This window comes from Aegilops tauschii, chromosome 5 (genome assembly GCF_002575655.3).
Source record: "Aegilops tauschii subsp. strangulata cultivar AL8/78 chromosome 5, Aet v6.0, whole genome shotgun sequence".
Classification (NCBI taxonomy): domain Eukaryota; kingdom Viridiplantae; phylum Streptophyta; class Magnoliopsida; order Poales; family Poaceae; genus Aegilops; species Aegilops tauschii.
This window is the reverse complement of record NC_053039.3, coordinates 262024811-262050021: the sequence shown is the minus strand read 5'-3', so window position 1 is coordinate 262050021 and position 25211 is coordinate 262024811. Positions and strand designations below refer to the sequence as shown.

The 25211-nt window shown below is 46.6% G+C and overlaps 2 protein-coding genes across 2 annotated transcripts; both read left to right on the top strand.

Annotated features, from left to right (window-relative positions):
- Positions 1-787: 787 nt before the first annotated feature.
- Positions 788-1453, top strand: LOC141022752 (uncharacterized). The gene has a single exon (XM_073499009.1). The coding sequence runs from the start codon at positions 788-790 to the stop codon at positions 1451-1453; it is 666 nt and encodes a 221-aa protein (XP_073355110.1).
- A 21468-nt stretch (positions 1454-22921) lies between these two features.
- Positions 22922-23524, top strand: LOC141022751 (uncharacterized). Its single transcript, XM_073499008.1, has one exon. The coding sequence runs from the start codon at positions 22922-22924 to the stop codon at positions 23522-23524; it is 603 nt and encodes a 200-aa protein (XP_073355109.1).
- The last annotated feature ends 1687 nt before the right edge of the window (positions 23525-25211 follow it).

Genomic DNA, 25211 nt, shown 5'->3' with positions numbered 1-25211 from the left:
ACCACGGGCCGTTAATGGGCCAAGAGTTACAAAGGGCCTCATATGGGCCGAAAGACATCATGGGCCATACATGGGCCAGAAGTGAAAACGGGCTGGAATCATATTGGATGGCCCAAATGACGCTACTGGGCCTAATTCGGATAGGGCGTAACGGGCCTTGGGTTAGCGGGCTGTAAATGGGCTATATGCGAACAGGCCATTAACAGGCTTTCCATGGGCCGGCCCGCCACCTTTTGACAAAGTCAAACGGGCCGTCCTTTTCACATGAATGGGCCTCTGTTGGGCCGTGCCACGTGTCAACGTATCATAGGCACCTTCTGTCCAATGAGTGGATGACATCTGTCCCAACAATGAGCCGACACGTGTTTCCTCCAGCCAATGATGATTTTACACGTGGAAAATCCCCATTGGTCGGGGCTGTTAACGGGTAATCGGATCCAAAACCCGACCCGATAGTTTAACGGCGTTCCGTTACGGTGGATGCCACGTGTCGGTCACCCTTGACGAAAGCACTTCTGTGACGCGTGATTTATCGTCATGGAAGTAGACACTTCCGTGATGATAATTTTGGTAATGTCATGGGACACTTCTACGACAGCACAGGTATGACTATCTTGATTCTGTCATAAAATCGTCATGGATGTACATGCATGACAGAAAATGTGACCTACTGTGACAAACACGTATCATCACGGAAGTGTATTTTTTTGTAGTGATCCATTGCTCTGCCACCAAATCGCTGCATCACATCAATCTCCACAGAAGACACCAAGCCCTACTACCGGCGATGGGGTTCGTCGACGAGTACATGAACGTGGAGGCACATGGCAACACCAAGTTGCACGTCATCCACACCAATGACAAGAAGCAGATGGCGACCTCCCTCGAGCAGTACGAGCGCCACCTCAGGCTCCAGCGCCACAAGATCGTAGGGATAGATCTGGAGTACAACAATGAGACTAATGCAACGCAGAAACCCGCCCTCGTCCAACTCTCCGCCGGCAAGACTCAGTCGGTGCTGCTCTTCCAACCGAGTGCCGCTGAAAGGTGCACCGACTTCGACAACTTCCTCGCTGACCACAGGTACACGTTTGCTGGCTTCTCCATCGGCGGCGACAAAACCAAGCTAGAGCGCGTCAATCTGGAGGTCGCAAACTTCGTCGACATCCAGAAGGAATGGAGGGTGTCCGAGGCCACCAAGGAGTTGGACTCCCTTGCAGACGTCACCGGCATGGTCATCGACGACTACTACAACAACATGAATAAGAAGATCACCAACAAAGAACACGCGCGCTGGGCCTCCCTGCCTCTATCCATGAGGCACATAGAGTACGCGGCAAAGGACGCCTACGCAGCGTACGAGATATGGGACCGCATCACCCTCACCCAGGATGGGCTTCGCCATGCAAAGTTGGAGGAGGAGCCCCCCAAGAAGCGCCCCAGGAGCAGCTGAGGAGACTCTACCTGGTGAAGAAGCATGTGTTGTCGGCCAAGAACCAACATTGCTCACGTCGTTTGAGATGTATCATCAAATTTGCATTCTGTTGTTTGCTTATGTAATGTTAGTTTGCTTGTGATCGTTTGCTTTTGTTGAACTTAGTTTGATTGTCATGCAGAATGGCTTGTAATGATGAACTTTGCTTATGTTATGAAGAAGTTTATTTCAATTATGAAACTAGAGTTCAATATTACAACATACTGTAGTGCACATAAAGTATGTGATTCGAGCAGTGCACAAAACTGACGAAGATGTAGTGCACAAATAGGATGCATGCAGTGCAAAATGTGGGCAGATGCAGTACGGTATTCTAATGAATGAAGTACACACAGAACTAACAAAGCAGTGCACACCGTATATTAGAAAAGAATACGTAAGAGGCAAAACCCAAGAAAATTCGACCAGGATGCACTGCACAAAAAGGATGCATGCAGTGCAAAAAATGCACCTGCATGTGTAATGCGGAAATGTGGGCACATGCAGTACACAAAAACTGATGAATGCAGTGCAAAAATGATTTACCAAGCAGTGCACGCCCTATATTAGAAAAAATACGTAAGAGGAAATAAAAAAATTGACCACCCAAGAGCAACCAGGCCCCAGCCAGTCTCGTAGTAAGTCTGCGCCCACAGTACGTGAGTCCGTTCTGAGGCACGATGCATGGGGCCAGGCACACATGGGCCCACAGGTCAGAGAGGATAGAGCAGCAAGCACCGTGTATAAGCGCCCAAATACGTAATGAGAGGAGTTCGAGACTGTTGCCTCGCCAGGGCTTATAAACCGGTTGGGGCGCTCTCGGCGGGCGAGGTGGGACTGAACATTAGAGCGCACACACAACGCACCGAGGACCTGCCGTGCTGGCAGGCCTACTTGGGCCAAATGTTTTTTGCTCCAAACACAGGCCCAAGATGCAAAGGAGAGGCCGCTAAAAATAAAAAAACATTCCCACATACCACCAAAAACCACGGCCCAATAAAAATATAAAAAATAACTAGAAAAAAATACAAACACAATCCATGCATTCTGCAGTTTGTTGTAATACAACAATGCAGTTCGTTAGATTCAAGTAAGCACTACTCTTGCCTATCAAATGCATTCGCATAGACTGAATCAGAATCAATCCACCACCTAACACCAACCATAATATTTACTACTTCCGTTGCTCAATTGGCTGCATAAAACCTATCCATTCGTGCTCCAGACTCACACAACTCCTCCCCCTTCCTCTTTTTCTACAAATCGTAGATCTAGGGTTCCGCCCATCCCCAACTATTCTATGAAATTCCACTGAACCTCCCATGGACTATTCGTGCGGGTGTTTGGCAAGGATGGCACCGGTAGTGGACATATGTGTGTACGCAGATGGTCTAGAGCTCACCGACACTGAGTGGTGCAACATGCTCGGGTGCCTGATGATAACCAACATGGGGTTTCGGGCACCATTTCTTCAGCGCCTCACATCCACGGACATGCAGGAAAGTTGGGTATGTTTCCCCCCTCACAATTTTTGATACAAAATAGGCTGCAAATCCAGATCTGAATGTATATTTCATAAATTTGCTCAGTAGTATCAACAATACAAAATATATGTGTCGTTCTTCGGATTTGTCATCTATTAATACTAGATAGTTCTACCTATTTTTCTTCAGTACCACACCAGGTATAGAACACTAGTTAGATCAGAACCCCAACACACGAACAAAAAAGAGGTTCAATAGATTAGCATTGCAGTTCTCTTATCATGCTAGCGAAGTACACTGCAAATTACCTCCAGTGCAAACATGTTACACTATAATATATATTCTACTAAAACTAGAGGTCAATTTCGTATATACGTTGTTCATACATTGTAACTACTTTATAAAATAGTAGTAATATATATGTACATATTTAAGTTAACATAAACAGATCATCCTAAAAAATAAAGAGAACATTTGGTGTTTACTTATAAAAATTATTTTTCCATCCATGCCAAAATACAGAAACTGCCATCCACCATAAAGTTTCCTGCTCCGAGTTCAGGCAAGGTTACTTTGGAGACACCACACAAGAGTGGGTATGCAGACATGCAAGTTGACTACCACATCGACTCTGAGGACTGCATCAACATAACAACTGGCTGGAAAGATTTTGTCTCCCAGAATGGCTTTGAGGCTGGAGAAGTGGCCATGGTGTTTTTCTACAAAGAAGGAAACTCCCCGACGTTTACAATATTTGCACTGTAGAGTGTCTAGGATAAAGCAAGCCACCTGTGGCATATTCTAATGTTTTTCTTATGTTGTATGCTTTTAAAATTATGTGCGTCAGAAGCTGTGAACAGTGCCTTTTTCAAGTATGCAACCTCATCTGCTTCATTTTATAATGTAGTTCCTGCAAAGAAGAAGTTGCTGGTGATAGAAATGGTGCTTCATTTTAAATATCTGCTTCATCTGCCTCATATATACGAAAAAGGCATCGTTCTGTCACCAGCAACGCATATATATCTGCTTCATCTGCCTCATATATATGTACAGGTTTACCCAAAGAAGAAGTTGCTGGTGACAGAAATGTAGTTCTCTAATACACATAGTGCGGTCCTTATATAATAAAAATGTAGTACTCTATATAGTAACAATGCAATGCCAATGTTCAAAACTTTGTAGTTAACCTATGATGCTAAAAGAATTCTCATGATATGGAGTTCAGAAGAATTGACATATTAGGAAAAAAAAGCAACATAACTATTCTAATAATGTAGTTCGAAAGTACATATTATGCAGTTCTTTGGAACACAGAATGCAGTTTAAGAAAAAGAGAAACCTCATAAGTTGTCACACCCACTATAATAGAGTTACATTGAAGTCCACTACTAACGAAAATGGAGTACACTACAAACATATGCTAGAAATACAAAAATAAAATCAAACCAGTACGGATCCAGATATGTGGCAGACTAACAGAGGTGCCAAATCCACTCACAGTTCGATAAGTCACCTAAATATTGTGCAACCACTCAAATTTGAAGAATTACCCGGAAAAACATACATGAAACCCACGGCCATTGGGATGAACAACAAGCGCTATTCTTTAAAAATGCATAGCAAAAATACGAACATTACAGGCGCAATACAGTGAATTCAAACAAAACAGAGAAACTAATTACAAGATTCAAAACGGATCGATGCACAAAATCCAAAAAAAACAAGAACAGAGGAGCGGACGAAGCTCACATGACCACACAATCGAATTCGTAGAAATTGAAAACTAACTCCTAAAGATTACACAAATTGTAGAGTGAAGGGAGCGATTAAACTAACGAAATTCCAACTAACAAACAACATTCAAGCGCGCAAAAGTCGCATTTGACACGAACACGAACGAACAAAGAAAGCTCGTCCGCCAAATCACTCGATTTGCCCAAATTTTAGTCGTTTTTCTTGCAAATTAGAAAGAATAAAGGTCAAATGGCATCCAGAAACAAATTAAATCATCCCGCAACACCCGGTTCCACACATAACACACGGGCGAACCACCAAAAAATGAAGCAGTTCTCCGGTAAGCATTGCAGTGCTCATTGTAAGTAAGATGCAATGCGCTTCCGTTGAGCGTGCAGTTCGAAAGTGTTAGCAGAATAACTATTGTGCTAATATTAGCAGAATAGACCGATCACAATGAACCAGATGCATAAGATAAAACTTTTGATGAAATTCCAATTTCAATCGATTCCAATCCCACGTTCCAATATCATCACATAGCCTATAACATGCCAATGCCTTTCGCTTAAAAGATAAAGGGAAGACCTTCTTCTTAACTTCTTCTTTGGGTAAACCTGCAAGCTTAAAAAATCCACAAACTTCATCCACATAGATTAGGTGCATATCATGATGTAGTGTTCCATCTCCTCCATAAGGATTAGCTAGCAGTTTCTCTATCATACCCGAAGGAATATCATAATAAATATTTTCAGTAGGCGTAGTAGGTTGAGGAGCAGCTCTTTGTGCTTCCGTTCGAGGTGGAGATACCCCGAACAAACCCCTCAAAGGATTGGTTTCCATATAGTAACAAGTAACAATAAATTTCAGCATGTAATATAAATGTTTTCTTACCAATTTCCACTCACCAAAAGTGCTTCACTCCCTGACAACGGCGCTGGAAAAGAGCCTTGATGACCCACAAGTATAGGTGATCAATTGTAGTCATTTCGATAAGTAAGAGTGTCGAACCCAACGAGGAGCATAAGGGAATGACAAGCGGTTTTCATTAAGGTATTTTCTGCAAGCACTGAAATTATCGGTAAGAGGTAGTTTGATAGCAAGATAATTTATAACAAGTGACAAGTAGCAATAGTAACTAAGGTGCGGCATGGTAGCGCACTCCTTTTTGTTGCAAAGGACAGGCCGGGACTATATCTTATAATAAGTAAAACGTTCTCGAGGGCAGATGTGAATTTCATCTAGTCACTTTCATCATGTTTGTTTGATATGTGGGTGGACCGGTGATTAGGTGTTGTTCTTACTTGGACAAACCCCCCACTTGTGATTAACCCCTCTTGCAAGCATCCACAACTACAAAAGAAGAATTAAGATAAAATCTAACCATCATTAAACATATGGATCCAAATCTGCCCTTTACAAAATAGCGCATAAATTAGGGTTTAGATATTGTCACTCTAGCAACCCATCATGTAATAACTACTCCACAATGCATTCCCTTAGGCCCAAAGATGGTGAAGTGTCATGTAGTCGATGTTCACATAACACCACTAAGGGAATCACAACATACACATCATCAAAATATCGAACGAATACCAAACTCACATGATTACTTATGCCAAGACTCCTCCCATGTCCTCAAGAACAAAAGCAATTACTCACGAATCATATCCATGTTCAAGATCATAGGGGTATTGAATAGCATAATGGATCTGAAAAAATAATCTTCCACCAAATAAACTAACTAGCATCAACTACAGGATGTAATCAACACTACTAGCAACCCACAGGTACCAATCTGATGTTTTGGTACAAAGATTGAATACAAGAGATGAACTAGGGCTTGAGATGAGATGGTGTTAGTGAAGATGTTGATGAAGAATTATCCTCCCATGATGAGAGGGTTGTTGTTGGTGTTCTGGATACGGGGGTACCCAGACCAGCCTGCCTGCGGCCCACCGCGTGGCCCCATCGACGGCCTGGTACGGCCCAGCTTCAGCATCAACTACTCAAGACCCTCGCGAGGAACCAAGCCTCGCGAGGCGGATGACACCAACACCTCCAAGGGGATTAGCCCCCTCTTGCTCGCTCCCGAGGAGCGGAGATTTCTATGCAAGGCTTATCTCGCGAGGTTCGGCTGACGTGAGCCATGACGACCAAGGCCAGGTGGGCGCCAGGTGGGCACCAGCGGGCGCAGAGTACCAGTTTCCTCTTCGGTGCAAGGGGGGAAAGCGGAAGGCGCAGAGCCCCGAGGAATCAACCAAAGGTTTCCATTCCAGTGCAACAAGACCAAGACCGCCAGGACGGCAGGACGGCGGTCACCACCGAGCCCACCACAGCGTCACGACCAGCGGCGCTTTTGCAGGTGAAGACCACTTTAGTCAGGATAGGACGGACTTGTTGTCTCCCTTCAAATTTGGCCGTTGTGGGATCCCTTCCCGCCTACATTTGGGAAGAGGACCAAGGCCACTATAAATAGGACCTAGCCACCACCATAGATGGAGGAGGAGAATCAGGTCGAATCCAGAGAGAGAGAAGAGAGGGGATCGAGATCCATTCCACCCTCACCATCTCATCAGCTCACTCGAGCCCAAGAACACGCCTCCTAAGGCTGTTCTTCACCGTACTAGTTCTTCCTCAGCCCCTCGAGGCAAATCCACCACAAAGCAGGAGTAGGGTTTTACACCGCAAGGTGGCCTAAACCTGGTTAAACTACTGTGTCTACCTTTCCTTTTGAGCTCGATACGATAGGCTGTGGGGTTCGCGAGTTAGCAGGCTGGGTAGGTTGAGATCTCTGCACGCACCCAGAGTTCGAACCTCTCAAGGGTCTGCAGAACCTGAAATTCAATATTTGGCGCGCCAGGTAGGGGTGCGTCGGATCTTCTCTTCCGTCGATCGATCCACCGCTGCTCCGACACTTCCATGGCTGACGCACGTCGAGCTCGCGCCGAGCGCCGGGCCGCGGTCGTAGCCCGCGTTGCTCAGACGGCACCGACGCGCGACAGCTGTCCTTGTTGTCCCCCTTCACCAGCGGCTAACGCCGCCAGGGGCCCTGCTGGCCACGAGCAGCACGCTTCATCGTTGCACCCCTCCGAGCGCCGCGACGGGCGCACCGCCACTACGTCGCTCACTCCGGCCGCTTCGTCCTCCCACATGTGTCATGGCCCAGCGAACGCGCAGGCCGCTCTTCTCATGGTGCGGGAGGTCCTACGCTACCGCCCCATCGACGACTTCTACAAGGAGTGGCTCGAACGCATTGCTGAGCTCGTCAGCACCGCCGGAGACTCTACTGCGCCATCCCGCTCACTACCTCAGCAGCCGCCTGCTGCAGGCGACGTGGCTCACTGGGTGCCTCCTCCACCTCCAGTGGAGGGCACCATCGTCGAGCCGAGGCAGGCAGCGCCACGGCATGACCCGCAGCATCAGGCGCCCACGCGTGAAGAAGCAAGCTGTCAAGTGGTGCTGTGGCCCCCAAGAAGATGCACGTGCGCTTCCCGCACCTCCACGTCAAGACCGTGCGCCGCCTATGGTGGTGGCGCGCGAGCCACAAGACCAGGCTACACCACCCCAACGGGCTCCCGTGACCACGGTGGGGTGTCGCGCGTTCACCCCAAAGCTGCGCAACGACATCTGGCCGGGGAAGTTCAAGCCTGACCTGCCCCCACGCTACGATGACACCGTCGACCCCGCCGAGTTCCTGCAGCTCTACGAACTGAGCATCAAGGTGGCCAGCGAAGATGAGAAGATCATGGCGAGCTGGTTCCCCATGGCCCTCAAGGACGGCACACGCTCCTGGCTCCTGAACCTCCCTGTGGGGTCGGTCTCCTCCTGGGACGAGATGTGCTAGAGCTTCATCACCAACTTCCAGGGCACGCGCGACCGCCCGCCGGCCGCAGGTGACCTCCGACGCATCAGGCAGCAGCCAGGAGAGACCCTGCAGAAGTACATACATCGCTTCAACAACGTTCTCCTCAAGATCCCCAAGGTCTCGGACGAGGCCATCATCTCAGCGTTCACTGGCGGCGTCCGCGACGTCAAGATGAAGGAGGAGCTCGCTATACATAAAGGCCTTTGCACCGCTCTGGAGATGTTCAACTTGGCGAACAAGTGTGCGAGGGCTGAGGAGGGACGCATCTCCCTCCTCGAGCTCCTCGATGCAGACCCAGAAGACAAGAAGGCCAAGGCCAAGGACGTGAAGCACAAGGGACCAGCCGTGCTCACAGCCGAGCCAGAGATGAAGCGTGGTTGCGATCACCCTGAGTCATCCAAGGGTAGTCATCCGTTCTGCGTCTTCCACAACGTGCACCGCCACAACACCAATGACTATCAGGAGCTCAGGGCCCTCCACAACGGGCGCCTCGGTCGTCGCCCCAAGCGCAGCGACTGAGGCTATGGCCATGGAGGTGGCCAAGGTGGAGGACATTGGGACGGCCGCGACCATCGTCAGGAGTGGCGCGACCAGCCTCGGGAGGACCGCTAGTAGTGCTAGCCTCGCGAGGGCGCGTGGAGGGATCATCCTCGCGAGGATCGGCCTCAGGGCAATGCTGGCCTTCCTCCGCTGCCTCGGGCGCCGAGAAGGAACAAGGGCCATCACCAGGACGAGGGGGCTGGGGGCTTCCAAGAGCCTCATGCCATCGCCTGCATCTTGGGCGGCTCCCAGGCCCCAGCCTCTCATCGCGCCTTCAAGTAGTTCACGCGTAAGGTGAATGCAGCGCTCCCCAAGCTCGAGGCGACACGCCCGCTCAGGTGGTCCAAGTATGCCATCACCTTCAACTCCTCCGACCAGCTCAAGTGCGCGGTCACAGCAGGCGCGCTCCCAATGCTCTGCTCACCTATCATCAGCAACGTACTCGTCACAAAGACCCTCATCGATGGTGGAGCAGGGCTCAATGTTCTCATCATCCAGACGTTCAACAGGCTCCAAGTGCCATACTACCAGCTCCAGCCCACCAAGCATTTCTGAGGAGTGACCGGCGGCTCCATGCACCCAATCAGGCAAGCCCGCCTCCCTATCACCTTTGGCAAGCGCGACAACTACCACACCGAGCTCATCGACTTTGACGTCGCCGACATTCGCCTGCCATACAATGCCATCCTCGGGTATCCAGTCCTAGCCAAGTTCATGGCGGCGACGCACCACGGCTACAACGTCCTCAAAATGCCAGGGAGCGGTGGCATCATCAGAGTCGCCTGCGAGGAAAAGGACGCAGTGTGCTCTCTTGAGCGCGCCTACCAGGCTGCAGCGGCCGAGAACCCTGAAGATGAGGGTGTTGTCCTCCCTCCTGAGGTCACTCCCAGGACCAAGAAGCAGCTGATGGGCCAGGGAACTCAGGAGGAGGCAGCGCCTGGCGGAGACACGCTGAGCCTCGCGTCCGTGGACGGGGCGCCTTCACCTAACGCATAAGAAGGCGCGCCCGGCACCCCTCTCAAGTTGGGCTCGGGGGCTCTCCTTTGGAGGGCCTCGGACCTGGCCCACATCACGAGGGAGGCACTCGGGCACCATGTGGAGGCATGCTTCACTGCGCGCTTCCGAGTACAACATGATATAGCTTCAGCACTCGGCTACCCCATTACACAACCGCGCCAGCACCAAGTTTCACATGCAACATCTAGAACCTTTCGAAATTATCTTCATAGACGGTACACAGATAGATGCATCTCATTTGGAAAACTGCTGAAGCAGAAGGTGAATACTGAGCCTTCATTGATGTTGAAGGTCTTTGCAACTTTAGGCCAGTGCTCGTGGATGATTGATCGTCCATCCTTCGTCCTCTTCAGAAACACTTCAATATTGAACCGTGGGTGTTGTATGAAAACTTTCCTCGCCTCCTGACCATAGAGGTGGTTTGTGAGGTAATCATCAGTGAACTGCTTTGGAAAGGCTTGAAAACAAGGATGTTCATAAATATCTTCTCTATATTGGAAATGGGGCAAAGGAATAAAAAAGGCAAGGTATAATAGTATACAATAACAGAATGTAGCCACAACAATTGAACATCGCATTACAGAATTGAACCAAGCAGTTAACTAAACACCACAACAAATGAACCAAACGTTAACTGAGCACCACATTGCACAATATAACATACTCCTAATAGAAGATCAGACAGTTAACCAAAGCAAGCATGCTTAACAACTTGGAAATATAGCAATTGTATTTGTTTCTCATGTATTTAGTACAACCAAATTCGATTTATTTCTCACATGGTATACAATAACAGAATGCACACACAACAATTGAACATCGCATTACAAAATTGAACCAAACACTTAACTAAACACCACAACAAATGAACCAAACGTTAACTGAGCACCACATTGTACAATATAACATACTCCTAATAGAAGATCATACAGTTAACCAAACCAAGCATGCTTAACAACTTGGAAATATAGCAATTGTATTTGTTTCTCATGTATTTAGCACAACCAAATTCGATTTATTTCTCACATGGTATACAATAATAGAATGCACACACAACAATTGAACATCGCATTGCAGAATTGAACCAAACAGTTAACTAAACACCACAACAAATGGACCAAACGTTAACTGAGCACCACATTGCACAGTATAACATACTCCTAATAGAAAATCAGACAGTTAACCAAACCAAGCATGCTTGACAACTTGGAAAATTACACCCTAAATAATTGAACATCACATTTGTAGAATTGAACCAAACAGTTAATTGAACACCACATTGCACGACATATAGAACATATGCACTAGAGCAGAAGATTGCATGGTAAAAGTAGATAGCACAATTCACTAGAATTTGTTGAGGAAAGGTAGTAGCTAGCAAACTGAACATGGGTCCTTATAGTGAGCTAATAAGACAAGCTACTCATTGTCGGAGATATCGATGACGATTGGCTCCTTGGACATGGAAGAGGGTGAGGCCTCCGCATCGTGGGTGCCCTCGTCGTAGTGGTGAGTTGCCTGAACCGCTCCGGCACTAACCTCCTGGCTCTCGAGATGAGGAAAGCACGTGCACGCTGAGAAAACACCTCGTAGTCTTCGTCGAAGGCACCGACGGTGGCCTCGAGAAACGACACGAACTATCGTTTAAAGCAGCCAACCGTGTTGCGGCGTCGGCGCACGAGGCGTCGATGGTGGCCTCGATGGCACCTTTTACGTCTGTTGGATTATCAGAAGCAATATTGGAAGAAGCGGTGCACAATTCATTGGGTTAAATTTGGCGATGAAAATACGAAATTTTTTCAAGCCGTGGCTACGAACAGGTATCGTAAGAACAACATTGCAAATTTACAAACTTCTGATGGCCTCATGGTGGAGGATCACACAGGAAAAGAGGCTCTCCTCTTCCACGCCTACTCAGATCGACTTGGTACCTCAAGCCCTACGCAAATGCAGTTTGACTTCCCCTCATTAATACGGCCAAATGCAAATCTTGAGCATCTAACACTACCATTTACTCATGAGGAAATTGATTCGGTCATTAAAGAGATGCCTGGTGATCGGGCTCCTGGTCCGGATGGTTTTAGTGGACTCTTCCTTAAAGCATGCTGGCCAATCATCAAGGAGGACTTTTACACGTTGTGTAATCAATTTCATGCTGGAACTATCAACCTCCAAAGCATCAATGATGGACTAATTACTCTTATCCCGAAGAATGGGTCCCCATCTACAGTTAATGACTATAGGCCAATCACTCTACTTAACTGCTGCCTCAAGCTTATTACAAAACTTCTGGCCAACCGACTTCAGAAGGTCATTTTGCAAATCATTAATCGTAATCAATATGGATTCATTCGTGGAAGAGCTATTCAGGACTGCCTTGCATGGACATTTGAATACATTCATCAATGCCAAGCTTCTAAGCGCCCTATTGTCCTGCTAAAACTCGATTTTGCCAAAGCTTTTGACACCATCGAACATGACCCCATGATCAGCATCATGAAACATATGGGCTTCAATGATAAATGGCTATCCTGGATCAAATCAATCTTTTCCTCTGGCAGATCATCCGTTCTTCTCAATGGTGTGCCAGGTCGACAGTTTCATTGCCGTCGGGGAGTCAGGCAGGGTGACCCCATGTCGCCTCTCATCTTCGTCTTAGCAGCTGACCTACTACAATTAGCTATTAATGCGGCATATAGAGAAGGCTTGATTCAACTCCCATTCCCATGCAACGGCCAAATGGACTATCCCATTGTCCAATATGCTGACGACACGATCATGCTCATGCCTGCCTGTCTGCAACAAGCTTTGATTATCAAGGAAATACTAAACAAGTATGCCCAGTCCATTGGCCTTACAACAAACTTCCATAAATCTACGCTCATTCGCATCAACTTGGAGCCCGCTCTTGCCTCGCAAATGGCCTCTATATTTGGATGCACTATTGGAACCATGCCGTTCACGTATCTTGGACTGCCTTTGGGCACAGCTCGGCCGACCATACAAGACTTTATGCCTCTCGTCAGTTCTGTTGAAAGAAGCTTGTCCTCCACTCTTTCCCTCGTGTCACATGCTGGGAAGCTGGCTCTTTTAAATTCCACTGTCACTTCTCTTCTGATCTACGCCATGTGCACGCTGCATCTCCCGCCAAAACTCATAGATCTACTTGATAAGATAAGACGCAGATGCCTATGGATCAAGAAAACCGAGCAAGGAGACAAGTGTAACTCTTTGGCTGCTTGGGACATGGTGTGCAAGCCAAAAAACAAGGGAGGACTTGGAGTTCTCAATTTACGTGTCCAAAACGAAGCTTTGCTACTAAAGTTCTTGCACAAGTTCTACAACAAGATGGACATTCTTGGGTACAACTCACTTGGGATTCATACTACACCCACAAAATACCACATGCATGTGATCCGGTGGGATCTTTTTGGTGGAAGGACATACTCAAACTCACTCCTATTTTCCGTGGAATCTCCAAGGTCAATATTGTTTGTGGCACCACGGCACTTTTCTGGAAAGATCTCTGGTCCGATCAACCTCTTCAAGACTCGCATCCTCGTGCATTCTCCCACTCCTTGAACGAAGACATCTCTGTCAAAGATTTCTTGGGGATCACGTCGTTGGGAGAAACGTTTCACCTACCTCTGTCTCCCTAGGCACATGCAGAGGTCAGAGACATGCAAATAATCGCAGCAGAAATACAGCCTTCCACGACTGCCACAGACGTGTGGCATTATGTTTGGGCCAAAACAATATTCAAATCAACGGATTATTACCGCTTCTTCTTCATAGAAATTCAACCTCACCAAGTGTTCTGCTGGATCTGGAAGTCAAAGTGCACGATGAAATTAAAGGTCTTTGCCTGGTTGCTTTTCCATGATAGACTCAATACACGAAACATGCTAAAAAGAAGACACTACAACATCGGTGATGATCACAATTGCCTCCTATGTGGACTGAATGTAGAAGAAACGGTTGTACACATGATTTTCACATGCTCCTTCAGCAAACATTGTTGGGATAAACTTGGTATTAATTGGGAACCCTTCCCCGGCCGACTACAAGCCATTGCAATTTTAAAAAAACGCCAACCCTACCCCAATGTTTCTGGAGAGATTCATTGTGGCAGCCTGTAGTCTTTGAAAGGAGAGAAATAACAAGCATTTCAGAGCCATAAACCCCTCTCTCACTTCCTGGCTGGACAGATTCAAGAGGGACTTCGAATTACTTCAACACAGAGTCAAAGAGGAGCGTATGCCCTTTGTTATAAACTTTGTAAACTCCTTATAAGTTGTACCCCTTCTGTCTTTTTACTCTCTCATCACTTGCCACAAAGTGGACAAGTCCCCCCCACCACCACAATGTAAATATTCACCTGTACAGTGCCAGCATTATTTTAATATATTAACACAGTAGGAGCCTTTCCTACTGTTCACGGTAAAGAAAAATAGTAGAGAAAATTAGATGAAGAAAAATGGAAGCAACAGTACCTGAATTCAACAGACTTCAGCCCTTGCATGCCAAAAGAAAAATTGCAGCAACAGTATGTTTCCTGCTAGGGCACTACTTAATAGCATGATAAAATCTCAGTAGTACGAAATTATTATAAACAGATCTAGGACATGTATGTTCGCACGCAGGCTATATGCAATCAATTATTTTGCATCTTCTTGTAGAAATTTATCACTATGCACAATTTGCAAATAAAATAAACTATAGGATTGTACATAGGCAACATACATCTACCTGTACCTTGAATCTTCCCTAAACGTTTTAGGCTTGTCCACCTCAAGCAATATAACTGTAGCATGGGGTTCATTCTGGTGGGCATCTTGCGTCGAGGGCATGTGGAATGCCCAGTATCGTCCATGGCGGTGGCCAACTAAATTAATTCAAACTATCATCGGTATGGCTCTCCCATCAAACAATATTCATCACGGGATATATTCATGTAAGATAAAAAATAAATGCATGATTGCAGTGTACTTAGGACATGGAAGCTAAGGAGATTCAAAGGTTACAAACAAAGATATTAGGGAGAGCCAGAGAGGAAGGATTGATTTCAGATTTCCAATCACTTGGATATCATAACGTACCTTTGGGGCAGAGGCGATTCAATGGCTGGAGAAGAAGGCATCAAGGAGATACTGCTTGGATCTTTATTAGAAGGAATCCCAGTATGGAAACTGGAGAGGAGGAGGAGCAGCATTAGAGATCCCTCCAGGGCTGAGGGAGATGTCCTTTTGGGCAGCCGTGGAAGAACTGGCTGAAGGCGCCTCCAGGTGGGGGAACAGACGGGGACTCCTAATGTATTTCATCAGACGGCTGTAAATACTTACTTGCGAGATCGAAGGGGTAATTTGCTTAGTTATTGAGGATTAACGTGGAGCCTCGATTAGTGCTTTCAATTAGTAAATATAAATATGCAAGAAATGAGAATGACTGTCAAACACCCTACCACTATCACTCGGCCGCAAACATTGAGATATATACCTGGTTTTTAAATTCTAGTAAATCCAAAACTCGTCTGAAATTCATGAAACTTGGCATGCTGTCATGGAGCGGCATCAACATGATTTGGTAATTTTTGTGTCCCATTTGAGGCAGATTTGGGGATATGATTCTCACAAACCAAAGCTTCTCACAACAAGCCCGATGGTTTCGGTAGGAAACGTTTCACCTTTCTAGACAAAACGATATGCATTGCCTCTTCTCAATTTGAATTTTTTCCCTAGTGTCAACATAGAATAATAAGGGTGTTGTGTTAATTTTTGAGGGTTCGCTTGGACATTTTTATACATTAAATGGGTTTTCTATGCATTCATGTGCATAATTCAAATGTGAACTACAGGCACATGCTCTAATGCATATAAATTAGTTGAAAATTCAAATCTATGTCCTTGGTTACATTCTTAGGTCCCATGCAAGAAATGTGAATGAATGTCAAACACCCTGCCACCGTCACTCAGCCACAAACATTGAGATACCTGGTTTTTAAATTCTAGTAAATGCAAAACTCGTCTGAAATTCATGAAACTTGGCTTGTATCATGGAGCAGCATCAACATGTCGTGGTAAAATTTTTGTCCCATTTGGGTCAGGTTTTGGGGATATACTTCTCACAAAAGCTTCTCACAACAAGCCTGATGGTTTCGGTAGGGAACGTCCAACCTTTGGGGACAAAACGATATCCATTGCCTCTTATTGCTTTCAAAAAATTTCTCGTGTCAACATAGAACAACATGAGTGTTGTGTCAATTTTTTAGATTTTTCGGGGTTCGTTTGGACATTTTTATGCACTAATTGAGTTTTTCAATGCATTTATGTGCATAATTCAAATTTGAACTATATGTCATGCTCTAATGCATATAAATTGGTTGAAAATTCAAATCTGTGTCCTTGGTTGCATGCTTAGGTCCCATGCAAAAAATGAGAATGAATGTCAAACACCCTGCCACCGTCACTCGGCCGCAAACATTGAGATGCCTGGTTTTTAAATTCTAGTAAATCCAAAACTCGTTTGAAATGCATAAAACTTGGCATGCTATCATGGAGCGGCATCAACATGCCGTGGTAAATATTTGGTCCCATTTGGGGCAGGTTTGGGTATATGCTTCTCACAAACCAGAGCATCTCACAACAAACATGATGGTTTCGGTAGGGAACATCCCACCTTTGGGGACGAAATGATATCCATTGCCTCTTATTGCTTTCAAAAAAATTCTCGTGTCAACATAGAACAACAGGAGTGTTGTGTCAATTTTTGGGACTTTGGGGGGTTCGTTTGGACATTTTTATGCATTAATTGAGTTTTCAATGCATTTATGTGCATAATTCAAAGTTTAACCATTCACGTGACGCCACATGTCTTAGTTTTAATGGCTATATGTTTTAATGGCTCTTGATAGCAAACGTTTTAGAAGGAACAACCATATGCAAAGTGAGAGCAGGATTTGTGCATCTCTGCAACGCAAACGGTTCTTTTGGATGACCCGTGTGCAACCTTGCATCTGTCATATTGGGTATGTTGCCATTTGTTAAACTGGAAAGAATGACATTTGTTGATCTAGTAACATTGCTGTCAACCTTGTAACACTGCGATTCGTCAAAATATGAAGCTAAAAATCACTAGTAGTATCTTATTTTTGCAACTAAAATTCAGTAATTAAGCATAGATGGAGGCGAGGAGGCGTGTTCAGCCGGGCGTGCAGCGGGCGGCGCAGTACTATTCGATTTGACAGCGGGCGGCGCAGTTCCCGATACGGCTTTAATGCAGACGAAGGAGAGGGTAGTGGTTCTCGAAATGTTGAACGACCAATGATGCATCCTCCTTCAATTAGCATCATGAATGCATGAGGGAAGTAATGGGAGGAGGACCGGGAAAAGAGGCAGCACGATGTGAATGCAACACATTTTTCACTCATATAAAAGCGCCCATCCATTCCAATGCATCTACCACATCGTATGCACCAAAGCATGTGCCTAAGCACCTACACTAAGCGTAAAATTGCTCACTCCAGATCCATGGCGGCGATGCGCGCGAGCGCCCAGTGGCTGTGCCAGACGGTCCACGACGCCGGCCTGCAGCATGGCACTGAGGATCGTCTCGTGACGTTGTTGGCAACCGACTGGTGGATGGCCGCCGTCGACGCCAGCTACGACTCTCAGTTGGACCAGATGATCATTGCCACTACCAACAAGTTCACTGTCGTCAAGAAGATCGCGGACGACATCACCGTACTCCTCCAGCCCGCACGCCGGGGTTCCTCATTGCCTGCCACCCTAATCGGCCTCCATGGTCGGAACCTCTTTCAAGCACTGGTGGTCCTATGACTGCCCGCCGACGCCACGAAGAATGTCCACCTTGAGGCGCGCTCGCCGCGAGGTGCCTCGCCCTGCAAGAATTCATCGACGTACACATCCACGTGTACGAGAAAATCGTGTACATAGGTATCTATAAGGCCAGTGAGGACGCTATGACGTTGGCCTTCTTCAACCGGCTAGAAGCCTTGGATGCCTTTGCTGGGAAGCACCTTGACCTCGCCACAAAAGCCGTTGCTCCTTAGCCGCCGGTCGGTGGCCCGGCGCATTGAGTTGAGGAGGAGAAGGTCGTACGTTGATGGATGCATCTTTCCTCTTGCCTCCTTAATTTTTACACTTAATTATATGCATCACTGTAACTAGTACTCCATCCGTCAATTTATAAGTTGTGCTGCCAGTGTTTGGGGCCGGCGCACGACACAATAAGCACACCCACGACGACACATATAGAGAGGACATCCATCAATTCCAATGGCGATTTGCCATAATACGCAGCTAAAAATCACTAGCACTATCTAATTGTTGCAACTAAAATTTAGTAATTAAGTATAGATTTCATTCATAGATTAAGCAGTCGTGCTTAATTTATACAAACAGTTCAACCGTTAGGCGCCGCGGCGCGCTCTGCTCGCGTCCGTCGGCGCGCTCGGGTTGTGGACAGCTTTTCCTTGCGTGTTCAACTGATATATGCATATATATGGTTGCTCGCGCTGTTGAGGCGACCGCGGAGCGCTCTGCTCACATCCCTCCGCGTGCGCTCTGCCAGCGGTTGGGCCTGCACACATCTTGCCGGGGGCCCCATATGCATGCAGTTGCACCGCGCACGTTGCCACGCGATGCAGTTACATGCGGCACGATGGAGTTACGCGCCGCAAATTAGAACTGCCATCAGGATGTGCCGTCCGGCCTCCCCTTTAATTACCGTGGCCATTATAACCTTAGTCTCTTCAACCTTTCGATCGCGCCCCACAACACAACAAGCACACCCACGACAACACATAGAGAGGGGATGTCTAGCGGCGCTCCAATGGTGTTCGGCGAGCATAAAGTGGAGACCCACGCGAGGGAGACGGATCTCTCGTTCGTGTACACCATCGACCCGGCCGTGGTGGACTACTACATCAACACCGTTGAGCAGTTGCTTGCTGGAGACAAGTAAAGGTGGTCGGCATCGACCTCCAGTACCCCGCCGGTCGTCCCGACATAGATCAGAAGGTTGTTGTCGCCCAGTTGTGCTTGCGCCATCATGTCCTCATCTACCACTACTGCATGGCCAGAGAGCCTTGCGACCATTTCAACAGGTTTGTCAACAGCACCGACTACAAGTTCGCCACTGTGGAAACCACCAACGATGTAAAAGCGCTCAGTGTTACGGGTTTGTCCTACCAGAACCTTGTCGAAATTCGTGACCACTACAGGTTCTGGGCAGCACGAAGAAGGACTCCCTGGTCGAACTCGCCTCGGCCATCATCGACCCCTACTACGAAAAGATGAAGCAGGATGCCCAAAGAACAAATCCTGTATCCTGGCACAGGGCCTGGATGCGGCGACTGGATGAACCTCACCTCAGGTTCGCGGCCAAGAGCGTGTACACATGCTACGAGATGCACAGGCGGATCGTTGACATGAGGAAGTTCCTCGTTACCCAAATGGACGAGCCCGGATCGAGCCACAAGCATAGCAAGCATCACAAGAAGTAGATGATGATCAGATGATCGTTTATGCTAGTTAATCATGCATGTAATATATAGTTTACTTTATTGGTGTGTGGAAGTGTCATGTGTGTAGTAGCCACCTATGAAATTATGCATGTAATAGTTTACTTTGCTGTGTGCAAATACCATGGTTGTAGTAGCCACCTATGTAATTGGATGTTTATATTTGTTATGCAACCATGTCCTTATAAGTGTGTGTGTGTGTGTATGTTGTTTTTCTGTATGCAATCCCATCGCACGACACACACGTCTTATTAGCAGCAATTGTCTGTGTTATTATCGGTCTTCGCACACATTTCTGATTACAGACCTGTTTGCCGCGTATCACACACATCTTGTTATATTGAACCGTTTATGTTCTCTTGTCTCAACACAAACAGTTCATCCGCGTGAATCGCATGCCTTATATCGCACACACCTTGATTTGGCTGACCGTTTCTTTTGTTTTGCCTAATCACAAACAGTTCATCCTAGTAAATCGTATGCTGTTTATCGCACACACCTTCATCTGGCTGCCCATTTCTTTTGTTGCTCCTCATCGCAAACGGCTAATTGCACTGAACCGTATGCCCTACATCACACACGGAACTAAAATTTGAACCTTGTTTGATGCATCCGTCATCGCAAACGTTTTGCACCTTTTTTGACGGTATTTTGTACACCATCGTTTGCGATTAATTCATAGCACACAGTTTCGTCAAAGGGTCTTTCATCGTAGTGCCGCGTTAGCAGCATCCTGCAGTAGTGGAAGCTGTTGCGAGACCATCCACTCCCGTGTAACTTCCTCTATACCATCAATAGATTGTGATTGTGTTTCAGACAAGACGGGTCGTCTCTGGTCAAAGCTCACACCAACGTCACCCTCTGCAAAATAATGGTCAATCAATTGAGTAACCTCCTCAAACCCAAACGCCCCAGCATGAAAAATAGACATTGCGTCAAAATGAAGTTTAACTATGGTCATTAAAAAGTGCAAAAAAGAACAAAATGCAGTACACTTATGCATATAAATGTAGTGCTGCAAACATAAGCTAAATAAAAATTAATGCAGTTCATATATCAATGTATTGGAGTACACACATATGAATACAAAAAACCTGAATAAAACAACAATGCAGTTCACACATACATATAGTGGAGTTCACATATACATATAAATGCAGTGCTGCATACACTAACTTCACGTTTGTTTCCAAAAAAATGTCGGACTAGATACAACAAGGCAACACCAGTTTGTACAACATCAAGTAAGCACCATACACAAAATAAACAAAGCATTCACATCAAAAAATAGCAGGTATTTATAAGAACAATCCATTTCAAAACTCACAGGACACATATGAAATTTACAACAGAAATAGGGATACAACCAAATTGGCAAATAAAAAAAACACATACCAGAAGGAGGGGCCACACTTATGGGAGAAGATTCAATTGGTGAATTCACTTGATGTCCTGCCTCACCACCATGATCCTTACCACCAGGACAACGAGAGCCAATTGGTGTATCATTATGACCACTGCAATCACCTACTGAATTCAATAAAAACCAGAAATAAAAATTACAAAACATCACATGACAAATAATGCAAAGGAACGCTGAAAACACAGCATAAACAAATCTGTAGGATGAACTAGGAAACTAGATAAACATCACAGAAAATAAACAAGGCCAAAGTAAGCAGTGCACATACCTTGAACTCCTCCTTCTACTATGCTTGGCGAAGACATGTCGTTTGCCTGCAACACAAGGACAGAGTGACGGATATCAGCAACAAAAAAAGACGAAATTTGATGAAACCCTAGATGCACCTTGCTCTGCCTACAGAGCACACGAGAGTACCAACTTCAGATCGAGATAAAATAGCCTACTTACAGAAAAAATACATAAGCAAAAAACGCAGAAACGCTACGACAATCACAAAACTAGATCAGGGGTCGATCATGATAGAGGGCACGAGAAACTAACCACGAAAAAGGGGATGAACAGGCGGTGGGGGCAGGGGCGGGAACAGAGGGGAAAGGCTGCGGGAGTGGAGCGGGAAGGGTTGGCGGAGCGGACGGGGACACAGAATGCAGGAATAAGGACCTCTTGAGGACGGCGGTTCCGCGGGCGACGGCGGTTCCACGGGCGACGGCGGTAGCTGCGGGCGATAGCGGTTTTGCTCGAGCGACAGATGCTTCGGGAGCCGCTGCAAGAGAGGGGAGAGGTTTCTTGTCGGTCTCTCCCTATGAGCGGAGCAGTGGGATCTCTCGGGAGGGCCACGCGCGAGGCCCGCAAGGTAAAGAGTGACATAAAACGGGTCGGCCCAAAACGGTCCGGCTAAATAAGTCGGACCAGATAGAAACAAAGAAGTTAGTACCAGATGCAGTTCACTGTGAAGACAAATGAAGTTCGGACAGTCAAACAAATAAACACATGCGGTTCGTAAAAAAAGTTAAAGTCGAAAAAACAACGCGTGTGTTAAGATAACGCGTCCGGAAAAAAGTCTACCTTCAAATAAGTGTCACAACAACAAAACGGGGGGGGACCCTCCCATGCCAGGGGCTACAACAAATACATGCAAAATAGGTGCAGTACGCAACTCTAGATAATGCAGTGCATTTGGTTCGACGAAGCAGTGCAGTATCATAAGCAATGCAGTTTCGGAATACATACATGGTCTAGTTCACAGCGAAATACTCGTAAATTGCGGAATATACTGTACTTTTTTCCAAGGGCTGCCACAAGTACACGCAAAACAGCCGCAGTCCACAGCTGTAGCCAATGCAGTGCTATTTGTTAGACAAAGCAGTGCAGTATCATAAGCAATGCAATTTTGGAAACACGTATGATACATATAAAAGTGACAAATGGCCGTTCGCACAGAACGTGGTGGTTAACAAATTTTACTGATGAAAAATAAAATAAAACTACGTTAAAAAAACCACGTTCAGAGACAACCGCCCAATCCGAGCGGTTCCATCGCCACAAACCCACGATCACAGATGCAACCCCAACCCACGATCTGCACAACCACATTGTCAGCGAGATCGTGCACTTCATCCGCTACGGCCACCCCCCCTTAAATTCAGACCACTGCCAAGGCTTTCTCATCCACAACAACACAAGGATCCATTGCGCTGCCACCAAATCGCTGCATCACATCAATCTCCACAGAAGACACCAAGCCCTACTACCGGCGATGGGGTTCGTCGACGAGTACATGAACGTGGAGGCGCACGGCAACACCAAGTTGCACGTCATCCACACCGATGACAAGAAGTAGATGGCGACCTCCCTCGAGCAGTACGAGCGCCACCTCAGCCTCCAGCCCAACAAGATCGTAGGGATTGATCTGGAGTACAACAATGATCCTAATGCGATGCAGAAACCCGCCCTCGTCCAACTCTCCGCCGGCAAGACTCAGCCGGTGCTGCTCTTCCAACCGAGTGCCGCTGAAAGGTGCACCGTCTTCGACAACTTCCTCGCTGACCGTAGGTACACGTTTGCTGGCTTCTCCATCGGCGGCGACAAAACCAGGCTAGAGCGCTTCAATTTGGAGGTCGCAAACTTCGTCGACATCCAGAAGGAATGGAGGGTGTCCGAGGCCACCAAGGAGTTGGACTACCTTGCAGACGTCGTCGTCATGCTCATCGACGACTACTACAACAACATGAATAAGAAGATCACCAACGAAGAACACGCGCGCTGGGCCTCCCTGACTCTGTCCATGAGGCACATAGAGTACGTGGCAAAGGACGCCTACGCATCGTACGAGATATGGAACCGCATCACCCTCACCCAGGACGGGCTTCGCCGTGCAAAGCTGGAGAAGGAGGAGCCCCCCAAGAAGCGCCCCAGGAGCAGCTGGGGAGACTCTACCTGGTGAAGAAGCATGCTGTGTCGGTAAAGAACCAACATTGCTCACGTCGTTTTAGATTTATCATCAAATTTGCATTTTGTTGTTTGCTTATGTAATGTTAGTTTGCTTGTGATCGTTTGCTTTTGTTGAACTTAGTTTGCTTTTCATACAGAATGGCTTGTAATGATGAACTTTCTTATGTTATGAAGAAGTTTATTTCAATTACGAAACTAGAGTTCAATATTACAACATACTGTAGTGCACATAAAGTATGTGATTCGAGCAGTGCACAAAACAGACGAAGATGCAGTGCACAAATAGGATGCATGCAGTGCAAAATGTGGGCACATGCAGTACGGTATTCTAATGAATGAAGTACACGCAGAACTAACAAAGCAGTGCACACCGTATATTAGAAAAGAATACGTAAGAGGGAAAACCCAAGAAAAATTCGACCAGGATGCACTGCACAAATAGGATGCATGCAGTGCAAAAAAGCACCTGCATGTGTAATGCGAAAATGTGGGCACATGCAGTACACAAAAACTGATGAATGCAGTGCAAAATGATTTACCAAGCAGTGCACGCCCTATATTAGAAAAAATACGTAAGTGGAAATAAAAAAATTGACCACCCAGGAGCAACCAGGCCCCAACCAGTCTCGTAGTAAGTTTGCGCCCACAGTACGTGAGTCCGTTTTGAGGCACGATGCATGGGGCCGGGCACACATGGGCCCACAGGTCAGAGAGGATAGAGCAGCAAGCACCGTGTATAAGCGCCCAAATACGTAATGAGAGGAGTTCGAGACTATTGCCTCGCCGTGGCTTATAAACCGGTTGGGGCGCTCTCAGCGGGCGAGGTGGGACTAAACATTAGCGCGCAGACACAACGCACCGGGGACCTGCCATGCTGGCAGGCCTACTTGGGCCAAATGTTTTTTGCTCCAAACACAGGCCCAACACGCAAACGAGAGGCCGCTAAAAATAAAAAAACATTCCCACATACCACAAAAAACCACGGCCCAATAAAAATATAAAAAATAACTAGAAAAATAAAAATACAAACACAATCCATGCATTCTGTAGTTTGTTGTAATACGACAATGCAGTTCGTTAGATTCAAGTAAGCAGTGCTCTTGCTTCTCAAATGCATTCGCGTAGACTGAATCAGAATCAATCCACCACCTAACACCAACCACAATATTTACTACTTCCGTTGCTCAATTGGCTGCATAAAACCTATCCATTCGTGCTCCAGACTCAAACAACTCCTCCCCTTCCTCTTTTTCTTCAAATCATAGATCTAGGGTTCCGCCCATCCCCAACTGTTCTCTGAAATTCCACTGAACCTGCCATGGACTATTCGTGCGGTTGTTTGGCAAGGATGGCACCGGTAGCGGACATATGCGTGTACGCAGATGGTCTAGAGCTCACCGACGCCGAGTGGTGCAACATGCTCGGGTGCCTGATGATAACCAACATGTGGTTTTGGGCACCATTTCTTCAGCGCCTCACATCCACGGACATGTAGGAAAGTTGGGTATGTTTTTCCCCTCGCAATTTTTGATACAAAATAGGCTGCAAATCCAGATCTGAATGTATATTTCATAAATTTGCTCAGTAGTATCAACAATACAAAATATATGTGTCGTTCTTCGGATTTGCCATCTATTAATACTAGATAGTTCTACCTATTTTTCTTCAGTACCACACCA